This window comes from Bombus vosnesenskii, unplaced genomic scaffold (genome assembly GCF_011952255.1).
Source record: "Bombus vosnesenskii isolate JDL3184/JDL3185 unplaced genomic scaffold, Bvos_JDL3184-5_v1.1 scf7180000013352, whole genome shotgun sequence".
Taxonomy (NCBI): Eukaryota; Metazoa; Arthropoda; class Insecta; order Hymenoptera; family Apidae; genus Bombus; species Bombus vosnesenskii.
The window spans coordinates 3,393,115-3,415,405 of record NW_022882988.1 but is presented as its reverse complement, the minus strand read 5'-3'; the positions used below and the strand labels follow the sequence as shown (position 1 = coordinate 3,415,405).

General features: G+C 43.3%; 1 protein-coding gene across 7 annotated transcripts in view; it reads right to left on the bottom strand.

Moving 5' to 3' along the window:
* Positions 1-274: 274 nt before the first annotated feature.
* LOC117236953 (Down syndrome cell adhesion molecule-like protein Dscam2) overlaps positions 275-22,291 on the bottom strand; it is a 122,757-nt gene continuing 100,740 nt past the window's right edge. For 2 of the 7 annotated variants that reach the window (XM_033500417.1, XM_033500423.1), the window contains 16 exons: positions 18,083-18,424; positions 13,854-14,159; positions 13,054-13,353; positions 12,343-12,474; positions 12,031-12,191; positions 11,495-11,658; positions 10,215-10,429; positions 8,563-9,156; positions 7,956-8,225; positions 7,305-7,759; positions 6,354-6,627; positions 6,110-6,268; positions 5,259-5,413; positions 3,042-3,261; positions 2,449-2,539; positions 275-2,363 (listed from right to left, as the gene is read on the bottom strand). In XM_033500417.1, the coding sequence (XP_033356308.1) occupies positions 2,099-2,363; positions 2,449-2,539; positions 3,042-3,261; positions 5,259-5,413; positions 6,110-6,268; positions 6,354-6,627; positions 7,305-7,759; positions 7,956-8,225; positions 8,563-9,156; positions 10,215-10,429; positions 11,495-11,658; positions 12,031-12,191; positions 12,343-12,474; positions 13,054-13,353; positions 13,854-14,159; positions 18,083-18,424 (4,103 nt within the window). In that variant the 3' untranslated portion in view covers positions 275-2,098. The remainder of the gene's footprint in view (positions 2,364-2,448; positions 2,540-3,041; positions 3,262-5,258; positions 5,414-6,109; positions 6,269-6,353; positions 6,628-7,304; positions 7,760-7,955; positions 8,226-8,562; positions 9,157-10,214; positions 10,430-11,494; positions 11,659-12,030; positions 12,192-12,342; positions 12,475-13,053; positions 13,354-13,853; positions 14,160-18,082; positions 18,425-22,291) is intronic. The other 5 variants (XM_033500419.1, XM_033500420.1, XM_033500421.1 and 2 more) reach the window with 5 other exon arrangements.

The window sequence follows — 22,291 nt, the reverse complement described above, 5'->3', positions numbered from 1 at the left end:
GCGATCGATCAGCACATTTGCGAAACCCTTTTCGTCCGGGCGCAGCTTCCACGGATATTTTCTCTCGTCGGGCTTAACGGCAGGATTGTTACGAACTGGTCTCGGAGAAAAGAGATTTTCCCTTGCTTTTATTATCTATTAAATTTTATCGTCGAGAACGTAGTTTCAGGGATGCGTCGGATTTCAAGGATTCCGATGGTCCTTTTTATTTCAAAGATTGGTATTACGGTAAGACACGGGAAGGGTGAGAATAATCTTTCAGACAAGAACGGTGTTCCGTTATGGAATTAGTGTTGTATATTTTACAAAGTAAATAGAATATAAACAATCTAAAGTCGTCTAAAAACACAATAGTACGAATTTCGTGGTAAATCATTTGTTCATATATTATAAAGTATACGATTTGTCAACAGATCGATATCTCTTCCTTCGTAGTCCCCGATACTTTGCTTCGCGATGCTTTCTGATCGGGGACGCCGACATAACGAGAGAGCACTCACTCAGACTCAAAAATCATCGTCACGTTGCCGAGTGAACGATCGGTTTGCTTGTACATACGGTTTAAACTGATTCGATGACAACAGATGCGTTACAGACTCGGTGGGTGCGTTTTCCTTAACGACAGTCGAACAAATTCATTAATACTCTGCCTTTTATTTTACTTTAGTTTATCTTATCTGTTTTTTTCTTTTTCTGCTTTTGTTGTCCGTTTTTCTTAGCGTATCACTCGGTCCGTCGATCGTTAATCGACGCGCGAAATTCAACGCGGCGAAACGACACATTTTTAGTTTAACACTTTACCATCGTGTTTCCGTTGCTCTTCTAGATTCGTTTCTCGCGATCCGCGGTCGCGCGTACGTAATGACGTACAATACGTACACAGTTAACAGCATGGTAAGTACAGACATCTTATAGACAATAGTTTATTTAGTTATTTATTTTATCTTACTTTTTTTTTTTTTTTGCTTTGAACGTTAAAGTTTACGCTACACGTCTCATCTACTAACGTTTCAGTCTCGCGTAAACGAAACAACATCGATGGCAACGACGAAACATCATTTTCATTTCTTCGCGGCCTAGCTTCGTTATTTATACATGTATACAACACACGGTTGGTACACGAACGAGAAAACATGCTGGCTCGTTCGAGATGCGAAAGTAATTGTTCATGCGTTTCTTCGTTCAAAAAGGACGACGTCGAAATCAGTAGATAGAAACGATCTACGAAATTGGAAGACCAAGTAAACTCGTAACAAATCGCGTATTGCTCGCTCGGGATATGCACTCGGTAGAATGGAAACCGTTTGCTCGTGAATGCTTGCTGCAGACGTAGTCTCAACGATAGGACGATTCACCTTCGACGATAGTATCTCATACGATTCGAGTGTTCGGTTAACGAATACGAGATAATAAAGAGTCTCTTTCGCAAAGGCAAGTAAAAACCTTCCCTGTGGATCGCTTACGGTGCAGCATGTTCTTCTGTCGCAGTCTTCGTGTAAAACAGAGTTAAAAGGACGTGTTGATCGAACTCGAGCAATTAAGTATAAGAATCGTTCTCGACAAAACCTGCGAGACTTTGCCTAATTTACAAAAGTAGAGAACGTGTTCGTGTCTTTCATAGGATAATCGTTTTTTCTCGAACGAAATGGCAGTCGACAGACAAGTTCTGATTGATCGAATTGCCCCGAGAGGAGCAGCTGGGAGGATCGTGCGATTCGCTTGGCAGCCGAAACGAGAAACGTGAAAAATCGAACAAATGGTGTTGTTACGCGTGTTCGCAGGTTCTCGCGAATACGAACGAAGTGGCAGTTAAAAGAACACATGGTTAAGTTCAGTACGTTCGTTTTGTTATAGGATACGATTGACACTTTCCCATCGACATAGGCCAAGAACACGAACAGGGGACACACGATCAGTGGCCGCTGTGCTCACAGTGACCAATGATAATAATTAACGAAAGACGGACCACGATGGTTTTTCTTTACATCGAGATAGTTGAAATGTGGTTTCGTATTTTTTTTTTTCTTTCGCTGAATGCATCGTAGAGGTTCACACCGTAGGTTCTACGTTCTTCGTATTTTTTTTCCTTCTTTTTTATTTACACCGCGATTACGAAGTCACGGACATTTCGTTGGCTACTGTGGCCGCGATCGAAGTCGCACTCTGCCTCGCTTAGCTCAAACGCGTCGGAGAAGCCCGTGGGTGGGTCCAGCTTGGGGACGAACAGATTCCCTGATCCGTCACGCTCCTGGTCCCGATTGGAGCAGGAATTGCTCGACTGGTGCTTGGAATTGCCAAACCCGGAGATTGGGCCGAAGTTGGAACGGGTCTCCTCGCTGGTATGACGCGCCAGCTGTAACATCCTTCCACGAACAACAATCATCGTTACTTCCTTTTAACTTCTCCTCTAACAAACACAGTTAAACACAACGAATCAACGTGGCTTACTTGGATCTTCCCCTTCCAGGAAACGATTTTCTCTCAAAAATCGGTGAGGGTTCTGTAGACGTGCTAGATTCTGGTCCATGGTACAGGAAGTCTGAAAGCAGAAAACGTAACGATTTCCCACGATCGATAGAAACAAACGCGGTATGGTTCGGCGAAATTTCTCCAACAACCGCCTGATTCCGTTCCAACGTTTGACGATGACAACAAACAAGCGTGAAATACTCGATTACATGTTTCGGTGCACTCTAATAAACGTATATAGACAGGCAACGGGAACGGATGTCCGGTGGTACTGCGGTGCATGGAAATATTAGGTAACTCTCCTCTCCTTTCGTTTCCCCTTTTTCTTTTCTTTTTCATTTTCGTGACCATGATCGAAAGGGACATCGAGGAACGAGAAGGGCGGCCCCCTCTTTTCAATTATAATCGAATAGAATTAGACAGAGACTAGAAAGGAAAAGAGAGATAGATAGATAGATAGATAGAGAGAGAAACAGACAGAGATAGAGATAGAGAGAGAGAGAGAGAGAGAAAGAAAGAGAAAGAGGATGAAACAAGGCGTAAACCGAATAGAAGGATGAAAGATTGCATACTGTGGACACGCGAGTCGGCCGCAGACACCGAGTGGTGCGAATCGACGAGGTGATTGGAAGACTCGGTTCGGCTGCTGGTCCCGACTTCCGTGTCGCTGTCCGAGCCCAGGGTGTCGTATTCCTCCGACTCGGACTTGCCCTGACTGACCTTGTGCGTTTTGTGCAACGGCGCAGAGGACGAACGGCCTCCGCGCACCTTAGTGTACCGGTTGCAATCCGACTGCAATCAGACGGAATTGGTTCGATGAATTGGCACATTCGCACGAGGAAACGAGGAGGCGCGCTACACCGATCTCTCTCGAATCTTTCGAATCGATTTGTCCGTCGCGGATCGTTGTTCAGCGACGTCCGTGCTAGCTAGCGGTTAACCTACAGATTTTAGATCAGAGCTATCGATTCCGACGTACCGTTGGTGGAAGATGTACGGTAGAAACCTGTTTATACGAATCTGTCGGGAAACAAGAAGCCTATATAATTGGAGTTAAAACGCAACAGGAGTTGGCTGACTCTTCTCAGTGTCCGTGAGTGAGTTTCTTTCAAGTGGATTTCACCGCAAGGGGAGTTTGTTTAATCAGACGCTAATTATAATTTCGCTCGCACAAATGGTATTCGTATAAACGGAGTTTTCTATTGTACAGTGAGATTATAAAATCGGTCAAGTGTTATTAAAGTATTTTGAGAATCGAAATAATAATGCGAGATACAGTATGTATATAAAGAGAGAAGGAATTCGGGACTTCGTTCAGAACTGTACGAAGTGAATTCAGAATTCTTTCTTTCTTTCTTTCTTTGCAACAAATTTCAGAGTATTTTAAAAAGTCGTATATATAGTATACATAATTTGGAAAGAAGAGTTTAGAAACACGCGATTTGCTACTTTTCACACGATGTAGATACATGTGTGTACATTATGTATTCTAAAAGAATCTGATATATCAATTCACAAATAACTTTTACAATTTAGGATTTAAGACGTTTCTATAAGATACGTACTGCTCTCAATTCTCTTGTATTAATCGCACATTAATATTTTAATTTACGACCTCACTACGTACGTACAGTCTTCCATCAAGTACAAGTACACATTGTATGTCTGAATGAATCGTCATATATTTCTATTACGCCTTGCAATGAGTACTTTTTGGAAATTGATACTGTCCTTTTTTTTTTTTTATTTTTCTATGATTGTATTTGGTCTCGGCGCTACAATCAAAATATGCCAGAACGCTTTGACACTATGTATGCTTTCTTATTCTACAGCTATACGAGCTAGTAATGACAAGAGTTTGCGAGAGATGTGTAGAATGGCGAATATAATACATGTAAGAAAAGTATCGTTTGCATCGGTGTTGCGGTTCCTCGATGGACTGATCAGGACAGATGCGAAACGAAGCAAGGTGGGACCAGCAGTCACAATGATCGATTCTCTATGATGCACATCTGTTCTACTCGATCCACGCGCATTCGTTCTACAAACACGTTCTTTTGCTGACAAATTATTTCGCCGCGGTCTGCGTCGACGTTTACGAATATATATTTGACGGATCGTCTTCGAGCTCGTGATTGTCTCGCGGAAAAAAAAATCGTACAAACAAGTCTTCGTGCCAGACAATTTCTAAATAAATCCGATAGCCAAGACCGATGTGCACACGCGAAATGCAATTGGGACTGTGCTTTAGCTTTGGTAAAACATGCTGAAGCGAGATTCGTACACAGTTTCCCTTTTGCCGGTTCACAGAGAATTTTTGAACGGTGAACGCTTTATTTGGGAAATATACAGTGACATTAGCGGGACGGAAGCGAAGCTGTTTAGTGGAGAACTGTTTCGACAATAGATAAAAGTTCGTACGTGTTTGTCCCTTTTTACGATATATTCAACGAATTAAACGACGATTAAACGATATTTTGTTATCAACTTGTTTAAAGAGATAGACCGGATTGTTATTGAGGCAGATAATTTCTTTCATCGCGCGTTGCGTATCGCGTAGTTTGTTGTTACAGCACTTTAACGACGTCAATGCCATTTTTAAAAAACCAGACGTTGCAACGATACGAACTTCTATCTCAAGCAATTACACGTGATAAACTCGAGGACAAATTCGAGGATGCATGCGGTGTGCGCAGTGTGTTTTCCCATTGGTTTGATGAACAGACACGAATGGCGAATAGTAGAAAGCGACGGTGAATGACAAAAGCAAATTGAACGTGGGACGATACCTCTCGTAATTGAAGAGTGTCGGCTGTGGACAGACGAGGATCGTGATAGACGAAGGTCTGAAGAGGCGCCGCGGAATTACATCGACTATCACCACCTGGCGGTACGCTCTCCTCTAGTTGGAAGGTCGCGTACGGATAAATGTCCTCCGAGTACTCTGCAACCATTTTTCAATATCTCTTTGTGATCCTTAAATTCCTTAAATTATCGTCTACCTTAAAGTAGTCAACTCCGTCATTGTTGCAATCATCTGTCCCATAGGTATGCTATGCGATCTTTGAATGCATGATTTTTCAAATGTAATCAGACATTTGAAAATGCCAGTTTATGTACAATGAAACTATAGAAGAGTAGCCGTCTTCCCTTTTTTTATTTGCGAGAAAGCTCCGTATAATTTGTATTATTTGTATTATACTGTGAATCAACTACTTTATCTTGCTGATTATATAGGAATATTCTAAAATACTTTATGGTAATAACAATTCAATAATGGCAATAATAATAACGAGACATTTGGATTATAAACCGCTAGCGAAGTAAAAAAAAAAAGAGGAGAATTACTTCTTCCGTAGATCTTAATCTTGGTAGCGATACACACTACGCACAGTGAATTATGCGTTTTCTACGTTGGAAAATATGTTTCCAGATAGCAATACTATACGTTTAAGGATTATTCCAGATAATTTGCAAGAACCGAGACGAGCTGTCAAGGCTGTCTGACCGTGCGTTACAGGAATCTACTGAAAAACTATCTTTATTGCCAGTAAAATTCACACTTTGTATTCAACGACGAAAGAGTTAATCAGCTAATTAAACGAGCGGCACTAAACAAGCGTTTTCCCCCTCCAATTACCTGGAATTTTTTCCAAGGTAGCCATCTCGTGTATCGGCGAGCGAAGCGGTTTGCGCACGGTCGCGTAATATTGTTCACGCTGCTCCATGTTCTGCTTATTGTCTAAGGCAGCCGCAGTCTGGGCGTCGTGCAGGCTCGCAATCTCCCCTATAAATGGACCTACGGTCATTGTCATCAAAGCGTTACACGCACGCAGAGGTTCGTCGTCTCTGCGGCTAAGTCGCGGCTAATTCTTTTTACTAACGTTTCCGGAAACAATAAAACACAGCACCAGCGGCGGCAATGATCGCCAGCGAGCTCAGTATCAGCGGGACTATCAGTTTTAGATCCGAGTAGACGGACGTGTGTTGAGGAATGTAGTGATCGATCTCCACGGATGGCACGGTGCTGCTGGTGTGAGGTTGCAGAGTCGTTATCCTATACTCGGCGACCGAGAAACCAGCGTTGTTGTGCGCCCGTATTCGAATGTCGTACGTGCTCCCAGGTTGCAGCTCACTGAGCGTGTACGTCTTTTGTACCTGGACGACAAACGTCACCGCTATTTATTATCATACCAGAAGTCGATGCTATTGCAATACCTAATCTGTCTTCCTAAACATTTTATCTGATCTAGATAAGGAAAGGTGAATTTATACTTATTGAGATATGTATAATTTTATGTGCTAGATTAGGTTAGCTGCGTAGTAGTAATACTTGTATGTGAATATCACATGTGTGGAAGTATGTGTGTACGCGGCGTCTCGTAAACAGATGAACGTAAACAGTGTTCACTCGGTTGACAGTCGCGTATAAGTGTGTATCGATGAATATCATTGAAATCGCTTATCAAATAAATATATAACTATTCTAATATGAATTCTAAGTGTAAATTTAGCGTTCCTATACCATTATTTCGGCTATTAAGATAATTCTCAACAGTACCTTACAAAACAATTATTACGTGCTAATTCTTTCATTCATGTTATATAGGTACGCGTCGAAAACTACAGATAAGAGTCGTAAAGACACGTGAAAAATGACGCTTTGAAATATATACGTATGAACTTAACACAAGATGTATATACACAACTTCTTGTTCTATATTTTACGCATGTTTCTGCTATAGATTTTCGTTACATCGTCGTCTTGATCAACCATGAAAGAGTTAAATCGTATTATTGAGAAAAAAAGAATCGATTGCATACGGCTTTAATACCTCGATGCTATTCGACACCAGGGTCCAGATGTCATCTCCGTTCTTCCTATACTCGAGCTCGAAATACGTGATAGGACACCCTCCGTCGTTCCACATGCTCAGATGAAGAGTGATCCACGATACGTTCACCGTGATGAATTTATCACCGTTGCTAGGCGAGCTTTCCGGTTTCGATCCGTTCGTCGTGGCCTTTACAATCTCGCTTGGCGAACCCATACCGATCCGATTGTACGCTGTCAGATACATTTGATAATCGTTGCCGCACCATAGCCGTGACAGCACAAAACTGTTGATCTTGTGGGAGACTTTCACCTCCTCCCATTCGCCGGATTCTCGTTTATAGTGAAGGATGTAACCCCTGATTGAGGCGCCGCCATCGTCCCTGTTCTTCCACTGGACGTTGATCGAATTACTGGTCGCGCTGGTGGCGTGAAGCAACGGGGCTGCTGGAGGAACTGTGAAAGCATCGTAACCAAATTATTCTACGTGTTCCTGAATTTCCCTCGTTAGTTCGTGTCGCGATCTTAACCGAACTCGGAAGCAATTTTCATATTCAACGTGTGTGTGTGTGTTTTTTTCTTCCTTTCGTTGATGAAATACTTTGAGATTCGACAAATTCCAAGAAGAATTGTCTCGAATCGATCAGTCTACCTTGCACGGTTAAACGATGCGTGATCTGATCGGATCCGTGACGATTCTTCACGTAGCAAGTGTAATTTCCGCTGTCCTCCCGATGAAGGTCCATGATCTGCAACGAGCCTTCCGTCAGCAAGGACACCCTGCTGGACGATTTCACTATCTGGCCCCATTGTTTCCATGTCACAGATGGTTCAGGGTTGCCGACGCTTTGACATGGTAACGTCACGTTTTGTTTCCATGGAACGACCAATACTGTACCGAACGAGAATACCGCCGCTCGAACTGCAACACAACGAAATAATAAAAACTCAACTGGGATAACTTGGAAGACTAGAAATCCCACGGTACGACGTTATTATCAATTTCAATCCTGTAATACTTATCAAGGACATATTAACGTTATATCGGGGAAACTGTACTAAATACGTGAATCGTGAAAATAGATAAAAATAAAATTTGGAGTACGATCACTTCGCGCGAACTCAGATCTGTTACCGAATATAGTCTCGGTATTTCTACATCGTAAAATTATCGGAACGAGTTACAAAGTCGCTCGGAAATAACTAAAATACGATAACTAAAAACGATATATCGCAGGATTAAGTTTAACAAAACTGACCTTCGTTAGAAAGTGAAACCGTAATCGGCTGAGTTTGCGGTCCTTCGCCCACCGAGGTCACCGCCGCGATACTAAACTCGTACTGGTTTTTCTTGTGCAAATTCTCCACCTGATAGCTAGTTTGATACGGAGGCAATGCCCGCTTGTACCATTTTCCCTCCGGGCCAACCCAGCGGATATGAACGTTGTACGACGTGATGTTCCCGTTGCTTCTGAGCGGCGGCTGCCAGGATACGATAATCGATGTCGCCGACCTGACGACCGCCTTCACGCCCGCTGGTACCTCCGGTAGATCCTCCTCGGTGACGCAATGCAAAGGTGAGGACGCGATACCGTCACCGGCTCTGGTCGAGGCTAACACTTGTACAGAATAATTCGTGTACTTCTCGAGGCTGTGAATCACGACGGTCAAGGCAGTGGTGATCTTCGTTTCCGTCTTAGGCGACTCGGTCAGGGCGTTCATGTTCTCCCATATGACCTTGTAGCCTTTCAGAATACCGTTCAGACTGGAGTCGGGTGGCGCGTCCCACGAGACCTGCAGTGATTGCGAGGACAGCGGCGTACACCGAATGTCTTGCGGCGGGCTGCTAGGCACTGAGAACATTTCAACGATGTCGCCAGTCAATTACGCTAACATGCTAGATTTGACATTAGAAATGCTAATGCTGTCAAAATGCTGTATTTCGGATTGCTCGTATTTATGGAAGGCACCTAGATGAATATCGATTTTTATTTAGAAGTACAACTAGTATACGTAGGAATTATATCTGACCGTTCGACGATCAAATTCTGTGAAGATTCCATGAGTATGACGGAGCAACAAATGTATTATACGCATTAATCGTTCAATGCTTTATTAAAAAGTTGCGAGGAGAAAGTATATTTGGCGTTATTTTAATTGCATACTTTCTGTTCTAAGAATAATTAAATTCAATCCACTATCCGCAGTTTAAGATCGCTTGCCGAGCTTCCACAATCTCGTTACGCGCTTCAACTATTTTCAAACATTTGCGTTTATAATAAATCGGCGAAAGTAGCGGAGCGCGTTCTATTTTCCGTTAGTCTGCGAGCGACCAAAAACCAATATTTAACTTTCAACTTTTTTCAAACCGGAACAGAAACGACAAGCTCCACTCGGTTTCCGAAACTATTTTTAAATTCGTCCGAAAATTTTAACATCGAACAGCTTTGACGCGCAGAGTTGTTGGTTTTTCCCGAGAATATTCCTACGAAAGATGTCCATAAAAGACGCGAGTCGGCTACCAAAAGTTGTTGCCGTTGGCAAAGCCACTTCGGAGTTTAACCGGCGCCGCTTTCGCAACGCTCAGGATTAAAGAACTTATTTGCAAGCAGATCAGTTTCAGGCAAGCCGGATGCTGAATTTATTATTTATTCGAAACTCCACTGGATATATATAGATACGGCGGTTGGTATTCATAGTGGAATTCATGATAGGCTCGCTAGCTACCGGTATTATTTCGTTCATGAATTTTTGATCGTCGCCAAATAGTATTCGGTAAATCTCTTTCTTGTGAACTTCCTGTGTCTCTTTGGGGTTCGGTTTTGCAAAATTTGCAGGAAATCCGTTGGAAAATGCGAAATTCCGGGAGAAAAATGAACAAGGAAATTCATTCGTCTAAGGTATTTCTTACCGTCCTCGAGGGTTGTCGCAACCACATCCGGCGTCATGGGACCTTGGCCGAGCACGTTATACGCTTGCACCACCACGCTATATCGTGCAAACTTCTTCAAGTTTGTTAGCTGATATTGTCTGCCTGGCATCGATGTTCTTGCGAGTCCTAAGGCTACGCTCGCTGTAGAAATTCGCCTCTCTACGGTCCGAAACGTGTACTGGTCCGCTCCCAACCTTACATTTCCAAACATTAATTTTAGAAATATCCTGTACGCAATTAATTTATACGTACTAAATGTTGTAACGACTGTTACATTTCAGTACATTGCGCGTATTCTACGGATCTTTGCACATTTGAATTTCCCATAAATGGATAAAAATTCGCAGTCTGATAATGAGATTACTACAAATAAAACGTCATATCGATGCACGAGATAGCAGGACTTTTCTTTCTTCTTTCAGTATAATTTTGTGTAACTAAAGTCTCAACGTAGTATCTACGGCACGTGATAATTCTGATTTTATACGAGGTTTGATGTCCTGTATTGTTCTTTGAATATCGGATACACATAAAATAAAATTCGATCTCATTTTAAAAAGAGAATAAAGTCATCTAGAGCCAAATCTCGAGAGTAAGAACGAGTATTGTCTTTGAACATGTTACGCTAACTCATATTCCTGCAAATTATATTAAATATTCGGTTGTGTACATACGTATTGATTCATTCCATTTTTGTCCGTTCGTGTAATTCTTAAATATATCTGCCGTTATTCAACGATTTATTCCCGTTACGGTTTTACTACACCGCGTAACATAAATATGTATCGTCGAAAAAAAAAAAAAGAAAAATATAAAAGAAATATACGCAGAGAAGGAGAGTGCGACAGAGAAAATTTGTATTTTGTGAAATTTCAATATATCCATAACTTTATTTATACAAATTTAGCGCGAAGGGAGACCGCTTTAACTGTTGGAACAACAAGTCGATGAACACTTGCATGGTGTCGGTAAACGACGCTCTGTGTTTAGTTGGCAGGTAGTATAACGCGTTTCGAAAATATTTCAACGTCAATGGTCCGTGGGCGAAATAAACGAGAAAACCGCGGCTGCTGGCTGCGGTTATTTATCACGAGGCACCCTGGCAAAGTATAGAATGTCAACGTTATCCGAGAAACACGCGCTCGAGCGCAATACGGTATGCCGGGGGGATCGCGACCTAACGGAACGTATTCGAGAGGTATCGTAAGGTGAATGCGTGGTCGTTAAAGGTTGCTACGTTCTCCCTAACGGATCGTTACCTATGTTCCTTGTAGCCAACGTGGTAACCGAGTATCTCTCCGTTCCATAAATCATGATCAGGTGGGTCCCAGGTGACATTAAACTCGGTCGAGCTGACAGGATCCACCTTGAGATTTCTTGGCGGACCACCTGGTTTCTCCCCTTCGGTCGTCGTTTCCAAAATCTGAAAAAAAGAGAAGACCACGCACCTTCGTGCAGTAGTCTCTCCCGACGTGAAATTTCATTTTTACGTTTCGTTCTCGCGACGCGTTGGTTTCTCCACGACTTTATCCACCTGCGTTCGCGATAAGGAATCCACGTTGCAGAATTTTAATCACGCTAGCAACGGTTACGAGAACACGGAATGAAATTCACTGAGAGAGAAAATTGCAGTTCGACGTGTTACTCAGAGACTACAGAATAGGGATCGATCCTGAGTGTAAATCGACTTCTGAATGATAGTTTCTCTCGAGTTACAGAAGGATACGCGGGTCGTACGGAAAGTTGGTAGCGTAAAGCGCAATCGATGTTGCATATTAAACTTCGATATACTCACGTCACTCGCCTGACTACGACCCAATTCGTTCTCCGCGTATATTCGAAACTGATAGGAGACCGCCGGACGCAGACCGTTCACGTGAGCGTGAACCTGGGTGCCTGGCACTGTCATGTGAAACGTGTGATCGTGCCACACTTCTGGAAAATAAATTGCGTGGGCTAGAAAGGAGAAGATCGAAGCACCTGTTAATCGGCTGTTGCAATTCTATTTCATTGTTTCTTGTGTCTCTAACGCCGTCGTGTGGTAAGAGGTTCTCCCATCTTCTAACTGTATTTCTCAAGAATCGCGTATTGAAACCAATTTAATTACCAGTATCGGTTTTGTACTCGATGATGTACTGGGTGATGGGACTGTTGCCGTCTTGACTGGTGGTCCAACTGATGTTGATGTAACGACTTCCCTTCTCGATCACGTGAAGATTCCTCGGGAAATCGGGCGGCTCTTTGCATTTGCAAAACAAAATTTTTCCCGTTAAAGCTACGTTTCGACGTAACCAATGGCAATACCTATAGATATATGGTTTGTTACGTGACGCTAACCATCCGACCGAGACATTATTTCATTTTTCGATCCGGCCACACGCGGTTATCTCGTCTATCGCTGTATGGGTCGGCGCTTGTGCGAAAATGCATTAAATTAAATGCGACGAGTCGCGGAACTCGACTGTATGCATTACGATAATTACGCGAAGCGTGACAACGCTATATGCAAATATCAAGAAACCTGGAAACATTATTGAAATTGTTTCGTCGTGTATCGAGTCGACGTATTACGCCGATAACGTCATTACCGTGCATCATCGTGCACGTGAAAAACAGCCTTTAAATCTACCTTTGCCTCGGCAATTTTCTCCTTTTGTTTCCTTTGCGCTCTCGGTCTTCCTCTGATTTACTCCGAGTTATTACGCGGACATTGCGGACGTCGTTAATAACTCTCCTTTGAACGAGAGATCATGACGATTGTTTCCCCGTTTGCGGTCTCATCTTCCAGTGAAATATGATTTCCGGCAAGCGTACCTACCTTGTATGTACAGATGAATTGTCATTTCGTCGCGACCATAAGCGTTCGAGGCTATGCAGAAGTATCTCGCGCTGTCTTCTCGACTCGTGCTTATAAACTCGAGCGTGCTGACGCTGCCGTCGGTGGTGTTCTCCTCTTTCAGCGTATACCGATAGTCGGACAGTTTCTGTTCCAGGTGTGCGCCCATCTTCTTCCAGATTATTTTCAGTGGATGATCGCCCTTCGCTTCGCAACGCAACGACGCGCTCGAGCCCAGCCTCGCTGTTTGGTTACGGTGTTTCTCCACGAAGTGGGCAGGTACTGCGCGTGTTATTATCGAGAACAGTAATTTCGTTTCTTTGTTTCTTTCGTTTGAAGATTCTTTGTTTCGATACTACGACACGGAGAAACGACAGAGACGAAGATCTATTTGTTATAAAGATCTACCGCGTGTCCAATGACGTATACGTATGTGTCATGGATTTTTCGAAGAAATTTTATTTGAACGAAGAATCTTCCATCATGGTATTATATATAAAATAAACAAGCGTATATCAAGTATGTATATCCTACTCGTATTGAACTAGAACGAAAAATACCTGAGATTTTTTACGAATATCTCTCTTTCTCTTTCTGACTCTCAATAACTGGTCTGACAAGATCCTGACCATGGTAAATCAACGAAACGCTACTTTACTCTGTTTTTAATTCTCAAGATACACACCTCTATCAACGAAGAAAGAAACGAAAAAAAAAGATCATTATCCTAGAGAAACGAAAGATTCTGACGATTTCTCGTTATTAAAATAATGGCAGCTTACCGTTCACCGTCAGATGTACGACTTTGCTGAGGCCAGCGCCGATTCCGTTCACCGCCTCGCACAAATAAAAACCCTCGTGGTCTTCTTGCACTCGACCAAACACCAGAGAGCCGTTCGAGTGTATCCTCAGGTTCTGAGGGTGCTCGTGCGTGACGATGTCGCGATAATTGCCAGGTTTTTTGCCGCTAGCCCGCCGCCACGAAACCGCTGGCGGCGGAAATCCATCCGCGTGGCAATGGAGAACCAGTCGCGACATCCCTTCCGAGGCACGGACATCTTGGGGTTCCATCACCCAACGGGGTGGCACTGTTTCGCGGCATAACACACCGGTCGTTAGTTAGCCGTCCTTGGTATGCGGATTTCGCGCACCGTCGACGACCGTAGCATCTGAAATTTCATCGTTCCACCCCTTCCCTCGCCATTTTACTTGCAGATCTCGTCGACTTTTAATGGATCCCCGTTGGCTGACAACCGCGTTCTCTCTTTTCCCTCGTTTTTTGCAGCAATTATCGCGGTCCGGCTTGTTAGTTCGTTGCGTTTCGCGGGACGACAGAACGCTTGGTTATCGCGAACGGAAACCGCGCGTCTTGAATTCGTCCATCACTCGCAAACGAGGGACACGAGAAAAAGAGAAATTTTTTTCATAGATGAATCTCGTTCGTTCGTTCGTTCGATCTGTTCCCTCCGTTTTTGTCTTGTTGAAGTAAGGCAGAAAGGGAGAGAGGAATATTTCAGATGCCACTGCGTTCGTATCTAAGCTTATTGCGCCGAGGCGAGAGCGAAATTCTCGAATTGGCCTACTACAATTTCCTACTTCAGCGCAAAGTGAAACAAAAGACGTAGTTTGAAGGGTGCGCGCGCGGTCCACCGAGGGAAGGAAAATACACTCGTTGCAGCTCCTGGTATTTTTTTCGATCGTGCAAAATCCCGCGTCACACATTCTTCGTTATGACGTACGTCTCTTCCCTCTGTCGACCGCTATAGTAATACAGGCAAACACAGGAACATATAGAGAGGAGTTCAGAAAGGTATACACACGATTTTATCAAAAAAAGAAAAAGAGTGACAAACGAGGTGAGAAAGTGCGCGTTGGATAAAACGAACAAGTGCGATAGTCGACAATTTTTCTGGTGACTCGTGACAGAACAGATCTATAAATGTAGGTGAACATTGTTAAACATCGTTAAGGGGCCACAACAAGATAGAGAACAATGCATAAGTCAGTGCTGTGCGGACATTTTGACTTAGGAACAATGCGGTGATTGTGCATTTGCGTACATAAACGTGAGGGGTCGAGGCATTTTGTGTTCTCATCAAATATCGATGATAGCCAATTATTTTCGATGACCGAGTCTCACCGTAGACACAGTGATACCGTGGTGAATAATTCCTCGCTCTGTACAACGTACTGTTCTATGTCTGCATCGTTTCGTTCCCTTAAGAACGTACGAATATACGAACGTTCCTGCATCCATAATTGTAGCCGATCTTTCGAGACGTGTTATAGCTGCTCGAGTCAATTATTCGCCATGTAACACATTGAATCGGTGAAATTGATACATACGTGGATATCGATTAAGTGACCTCGGGCTAACGATTCGGAAGTAGTTTCCGAGAAAACAATAAGGCTGGATCGTATATTAGGAATTGGTGCCATGTGTTCCACGAGTGAACTATATAACCAAGGAGCAAACGGGAAGTGAAAGAAACGGAATCAAAAAAGGGAAAAAGAGAAAGAAAAGAAGATAGGAAAAGGTAAAAATAGAGCAGAACGTGTTGGTGCATATATGCGTGTGCTGATCAAGTGAACGAGTCGAGAGACGGCGTTCTAAACTTATATTTCGAGGCGGCTGCTGATACTTGTACAAATTCAAGATGAAGTGGTGCTACGCCGAAGCCGAGTTTCGCAAAAGTGGCTAGTGCCCTTTCATGCAGAATCCCTTTCCTTCGGAGAATACCGCGATCGCTATTTCCGTATCGTTGAACTCCAAGTTTCGATACACGTTACGGTCCATTACGTTACATATTTCTTTGCTACTCGAATTCATCTCACGAATTGTCCTTTTTTTGCTTATCAGTTCATTGTTCGATGTTCTTGACAATTTACTTTACGAAGAGACACGATATTTTGTTAAACAAAAAATCACGCAAGTCTACATACCTACAACCATCGAATGTTACGTATCCAATTTATCAAAAGGAACCACGTTGAACCGTTTGCATAACAAGAAAATAACTGAATTCGTCTGGAAAATTTAATTTGAGAAAATGTTAGAAATATATAAAATATTTCAAATAATGCATTCGTTATAATATTTGGAGAGTGAAGAGTCTCTGTACATCTTCCAGTTCTTTAATCGTAGTTGCACAAACACCAATTACGGATATACATATATCAACAACAAGTGTATGTAGACTTTCATGATCTTTTATATCTTTTCGCTTCTTCTTCTTCTTCGTTGAAATACTTGAAATTTAAGAAATATACGTAGATTTTTGCCATTGATCGTACATTATATCCGGATCGCGGTATCTCGTCGAGCTCGAAGATCGGGAGAGGTGCGATTTCAGAGATGGTGCGCCTGTGAGATAGACAACTAGATAAAGTACGATGTGACCGTAGGTGATAACGCTATCATATTGTGCGGTGCTCAAGTGCGTTGGTGCATCGCGTTGCTGGCTGGGCGATTGCTGCTGCTGCGGCGGCTGCTGCTGCTGCTGCTGCGTTTCATTTTACGATTGTCCCCGGATATCCGATCTATAGTTTTTTTGATCCCGCTCAACGTGACTATTATCGAAACGTGTCATTTCGAGACAAAAGTTCAATCACAAGCGTGTCGTCTCTATCTTTCCCACCCACCACCCACCCCACCCAGTATGCAGCAACTGTGCGTCCTCGTTCGTTATCGTATCTGCACATCCTATGAAATAGTGGAGTGACAATGTACCATGTATTAATAGAAAAAATATCAGTATTTTTCATTCTAAACGACGTACATCCAAACATCGGTTCCTTTTCAAGCTAACGATGGATTTATCAGCGTTAAAGAAAAATAACCAAGAGTTAAATATTCTAGCGAACGAAGTAATCCGCAACCCTAGCTGATTCGTTCCCACACTGCCTCGAATTCACGCGGTTGCGATGGCTGCGGCGGCTGCTGCGGCTGCATTTACACGTGATTACACAATACCAATGGTAACAGTAATAATATAAAACATATATATGTACAGGCTGGCTCTCGGGAACGTTTAATTGCCTTTTGTGTCTGGTAAAAGATACGGGACAATGCTTGGCAAACGGGCACGCGATTTCTTCGCGAGAGTGAACGAGACGTGAGAATAATCTTACAGAGATGAAAATGTAACTGCGTCTACTTCTGTAACGTAAAAGACATAACCTTCGAAGGTAACATGGATAAAATTTGATAATTCATGACATACAGACGGTTCGGTATTAAACGATTTAACTACATCGCATGTATCACCGACGATGCTGTGTTAATAATATATCTTCATGAATATTCAATATAAGTGTAAAATACTTGAGCATTTAAGTGTCTCTATTCCAGACAGCACGGTGATATCTTTTAGTGACGTTTTAACGGTGTCTCGTAAAGTTCTATAAACATCTTGAATAGCAGAACATCTCGCAGAAGTTAGATTTGCTGCTCTATGGAACATTTATCGAATTGTCGTAAAGAGGAAACTTTTTTCTCTTGTTAATTTGTTAATTATCTTACTGAGGAGAGCAATATCCAGGTTAGGCCATAAAATCTTCAAAATTTAACGTTGTCGTATTAAAAACGTTGCGTGCTATCTGGAACCTTGCATATACATTGATTCAACACGTTTCTTCCCGTATAATCACTTATGAATTATTCGTCCAATTATTTCACGATCGGATCTGAAACAAACAACAGTTCAAACCACTCAAAAGAAAAAAAAACGAAAAAAAATAAAAAGAGAAAAAGAACAATTTTTACTCTGTCATTTCACATAACGCAGAATCTCGGAGAAGGCCATCGAACGTTCCATCATCGAAGAAACCAGCCGGTGCACAGTAAAGATATCGACAAGATATAGAGAATAATAATAAGTGGTGCGCTGCCAGGTGCAAGAAAAAACGAACAGAAAGGTGAGTGAACGGTATTGAAGAATAGAGACAATGTGCTATATAGGGACGAGCTTTGGTTCGTCCGCTGGCTCGGCTATCTCTCGGTCTACTTTACCACGAACGATCAACTCGGCCGTCCAGAGGACCTCGGCCACCGAATTGCGCGCCAGGCAAGTATAGTTGCCGGAGTGCGCGGCGTTCACGCGCTCGATAACTATGGTACTGGAATGGGCATCAATGTTGGTTACGCGTAGCCCAGCGGGTGTCTGCGTGTGTCTGGGACCGGTTATCCCGGTGTTCCCGAAGCCAGCTGGACTGGGCCCGGCGATCGGCTCGCCGTCCTTGGACCAGGCGATCGTGAACGGAGGATCGCCCTTCTCGACCATGCAAGTTACCTGAGCACGCACGCCCTCCGAGAGGTCCTTGTTAAAGCTAAAGGGAGCTATCGTAGGTGGAACTGCACAAAGAAAAAAGAGAAAAAAGAGATTCAAGTGACGTGAGAGTATGGTAACAGAGTGGTACGGTATATCGATGATGTGTAGAGATAGTATACGCGTGCTTCCAACCTATATACGATCGGTCATTTCTCTCGGTTTTGCGTCCAGAGTTCCAGGGATGTTTGCTTTCCGTTGACACGCCTCCTCCGTTGAATGATCGATGCGCATGTAGTTGCTTCGAAAATGTTTAGCATACGTGGTTCGAACTGTTCAACGCTCGAGATATATCACGATTGATGATGGAGATCGTGGCGTAACTACAGGGAGGGGTCGCGATCTCGCTTTGGCAAGTTGGAATTGTTTTTTCGATGGATTTTTCGCGAGTCGTTTGCATCATCAAAGTTGTTCCGGGAATCGATCATGGTCGAAAGTTTGGAAAGCTCGATCGGATCTTTCTGTTTCGGGAACGTCAGCCGTTCCCTGTTAGTCGCGTCTCAACGCTCGGATAATCCTTACGTACGTTCTGCAACTAGATCCATCTTTACGTTCCAACAAAATCTCATCCCTAATAACGTGAAATCAGAGTACAATACGCTGATGAGATCCCTGTCTCGCTATCGAAATTCGTCCGTTCGTAATCTGGTACAGAACGTTGGTGCGCAAACATCAGATGTTCATAGATAGAGGGACAGGATTTCACGTGCTTCGTTCTGCGCATCAGCCTCTCCAGCAGTACAATTTAATGTCCTTTGAAGGATTATAGTATATCTATGCGTCTCTTTCACGTCCATTAGTCTACCGAAGCCAACGAATCTATCGTTAGGACTTGCTGTTCCCATTACGCTACCCGTAATGGATGCCGGTCCAACGTAATACGATAACATCAACGCTGCTTATCAACTCAGCTGCGCGTCATTACGGCGTACGCCATTATACGTATAGGATCGTATTAACATTGACGAAGTCACAGGGGGCGTTTCGACGCGGTTATAGCACGAATCAATAGCGGTTCGTTAATGAAATCAACCGCCTATTTATGTTAGTTGAGGTTATTAAAAGGGTTCGGATTATCGAGACACATCCTGTGATTTCGTCGGATATCCTATCTCCTAATCGAAATGACGGCCAATAATTTTTGCTTTGGAAATTCTCTTATCGTATTATTAAATATAAATCATATAAAAGGATTAAATTCTACGGATATTTTAACGATAACTCTCGTTTAATAACGTCGCTCAAAACGACTTGTCTCGCTTATTACTCCATTTGCTGTGTCTTCCAAGTTGAAATTCGCATTTTCCTCGAATTAGTCGCTAGAGACCAACAACGAGTTTACCTTCTGCGCGGGAGGTCACGCTTAAATATAAGTCATTCATTGTCAAAAGCAACTCATCAATCCTATATCTTCAAAATTTCTTAATTTCTGTATAATTAAATTGTGCACAATATCAGATTAGAGATCAATCCATCGGAAATTAAACAATCAACGTCGCTGAATTGATCACTTTGATTTCCATGTAGCTTATACGTACCTCTCAGAATCCTTTTTACACCCAACTGTAAATCACTCGTTTTACCACGTTAACCAACCAAGTTCTTGTATCGAATTACCTTGTCATGCTACTTTATAGTATTAAAACACATAGTCGGTATTTGTACCTCGGTTAATATCCAACGATATTACCACAATTCTCTATCCGTTTTCTAGGAAAAGTTTTTCTGTACTTTGGTTCTAGAGTCAGTGGAGGATTGGGATGCAACATTGTAAAACGAAATCGTCGTCGTTTCCCGAATATTTAGTCGACTGTGGACATGACTCTTCAACCAACGGTACGAGAAGCCGCCTTCTCGTCGCGGCAGCGAAACTGGAACGTAATGCCGCGAAACGACAATAATAACTCGCCTCGTTGGCCCCGGCGAGAGAGATACACCCGCGGAGCACGGGATATTCAGTGCCCTAGAGGTATTAGAACAGAACGTGGTAGTTGTTTGAGAATAATTGAGAAACCGTAGCCGGGGTTGGCGGCGGATAGCGCAACGTTACACGAGTAATGCCCAAAGAGTTGCCACTGACCTGTGCTACGCAGTTGTACGAGATGTACACTGAACTACGTTCTCTATGTCTGACTCTGTGTGTCTCTTTGTATATGGTATACGTACATAAATATCAACCGAGTTACATGCAACGCGACAGTTCGATAAACGAACAAACAAAACGAAGTTATACATGTTTGACGATAAACACGGCCGACGATTGCATCGGAGCGAAAAAGATCGACGATTTCGTGACGGATCTTGCGCACCCTAATAGTTTAACGAAAAAAGTGAAATAATTCGACTGGATTTTGCTTTTTTCGAAAAGCAGTTCAGGCGTCGTGGATGTAAACTGCATTTCGTTTTTCCAATGTCCCATTAGAGCTCGCGATATCAAAAACGTTTCTTGGTAAAGAAGGAATACATAGAAACTAAAGGAGCCGTATGTAATGTTAAATAGATACGAATTAAACGTAATATCGACTACGTTGGAACGATATGATCCATCATACGACGATCGTGGAACCAGACAGCCAGACTCTTAACTCATCACTCACCGGGAAAGTAAAAGTAGAAGAAAATCGGGCGATCATTCACCGTGAGTGACAGTCGGTACACGCATGCACGAGCGTGCAGCGCACAGAGATACGAAGCGACACGCGTAACCACGCATGCCGTTTCGGCTCGACGCTCGTCGCGATGGCACGGCGCGTTAAAATCACCCTTAGGCCGTTCGTTTCGTAACGTCGGCCAACAGTTTCGTTCGTTCCGCTTGCACTGATTTGTTCGTCTAGGGAGAATTCTAAGGATGAGGATGACGGTAGAGGGTTCCTTTTTTTTTATTGTCGAACACCACCATCATCGTCGTCTGTCGACGACGAAAACGAGAAAAAGCTGTGGCTGCGGCCGCGAGCGAGAGGAAACTCGCTAGCTCGCGTGTGTTACGCAAACGAGCATGGAAAGAGCAACGAAGGGAGAGGAGGAGATAAAAAAAAAAAGAGAGACAGAATCCTCGCCCGAGGATGAAGAGTAGCAACGATTGATCTTGCTTTACATCGGGAGTTTCCAACTGGTCGAGAGGTTCCGCTGTCGAGTGCCGCGTGACGATTAATATCGACGAGATGCGAGGGTACACTTTTTCCTTCGTTTTCCCTGGCCGTTTCACGGCCATTCCGCGTCTCTCGTCGACGGCAATTGCGGAATTTATCCCGGTAAGGGTGAAAAGAGAAACGAGAGGAAGGGAGAGAGAGAGAAAGAGAGGGAGAGAGAAGATCGCGTACGGCGCGGCAGTCGGATGGTAGAACAGAAACGAAGGAAAATAGAGCGTGAAATCATACGTCGGCGTGTTCGTTGGCTGTTTTAAATGGGAGACAGGCTGTGAACCGAACGAAAATTTCCTAACCGAGTTGTCGGAATTGGGGGGTTGGAAATAAAAGACGATCGTGGCTGAAATTGGTGACCGTAGAGAGAAAAAAAGGGACAGATTCGCAGAGTGAGTGAGAGGGGAGTTGGTGGAGTGAATGGGTTCGCGCGGCTGCTGAAAAGTTGTCGGCTGACGAGCGGAAAACGCTTCGCCGCGTTTCGCGTGCCGCGTCACCCGTGAACTTTTCAATCGCCGATGATTATACGTGTTTGCGATGCCTTTCTCATGATCACGGTGACGAAATTTCCTTAAATATAAATATCGTGACGTTATTTACTCCAACGATCGATTTTTATTAATCATGTAAGAAAAAGAAAGATGCCAATCGCGTGATCACTCGTCAGCATCGACGTACACGGCGTTCGGAAGTACTTCAAATACCTACAGGTTTCGCGTGATTACTAAATGAGGAAAAATCGTCGGGTCGAGA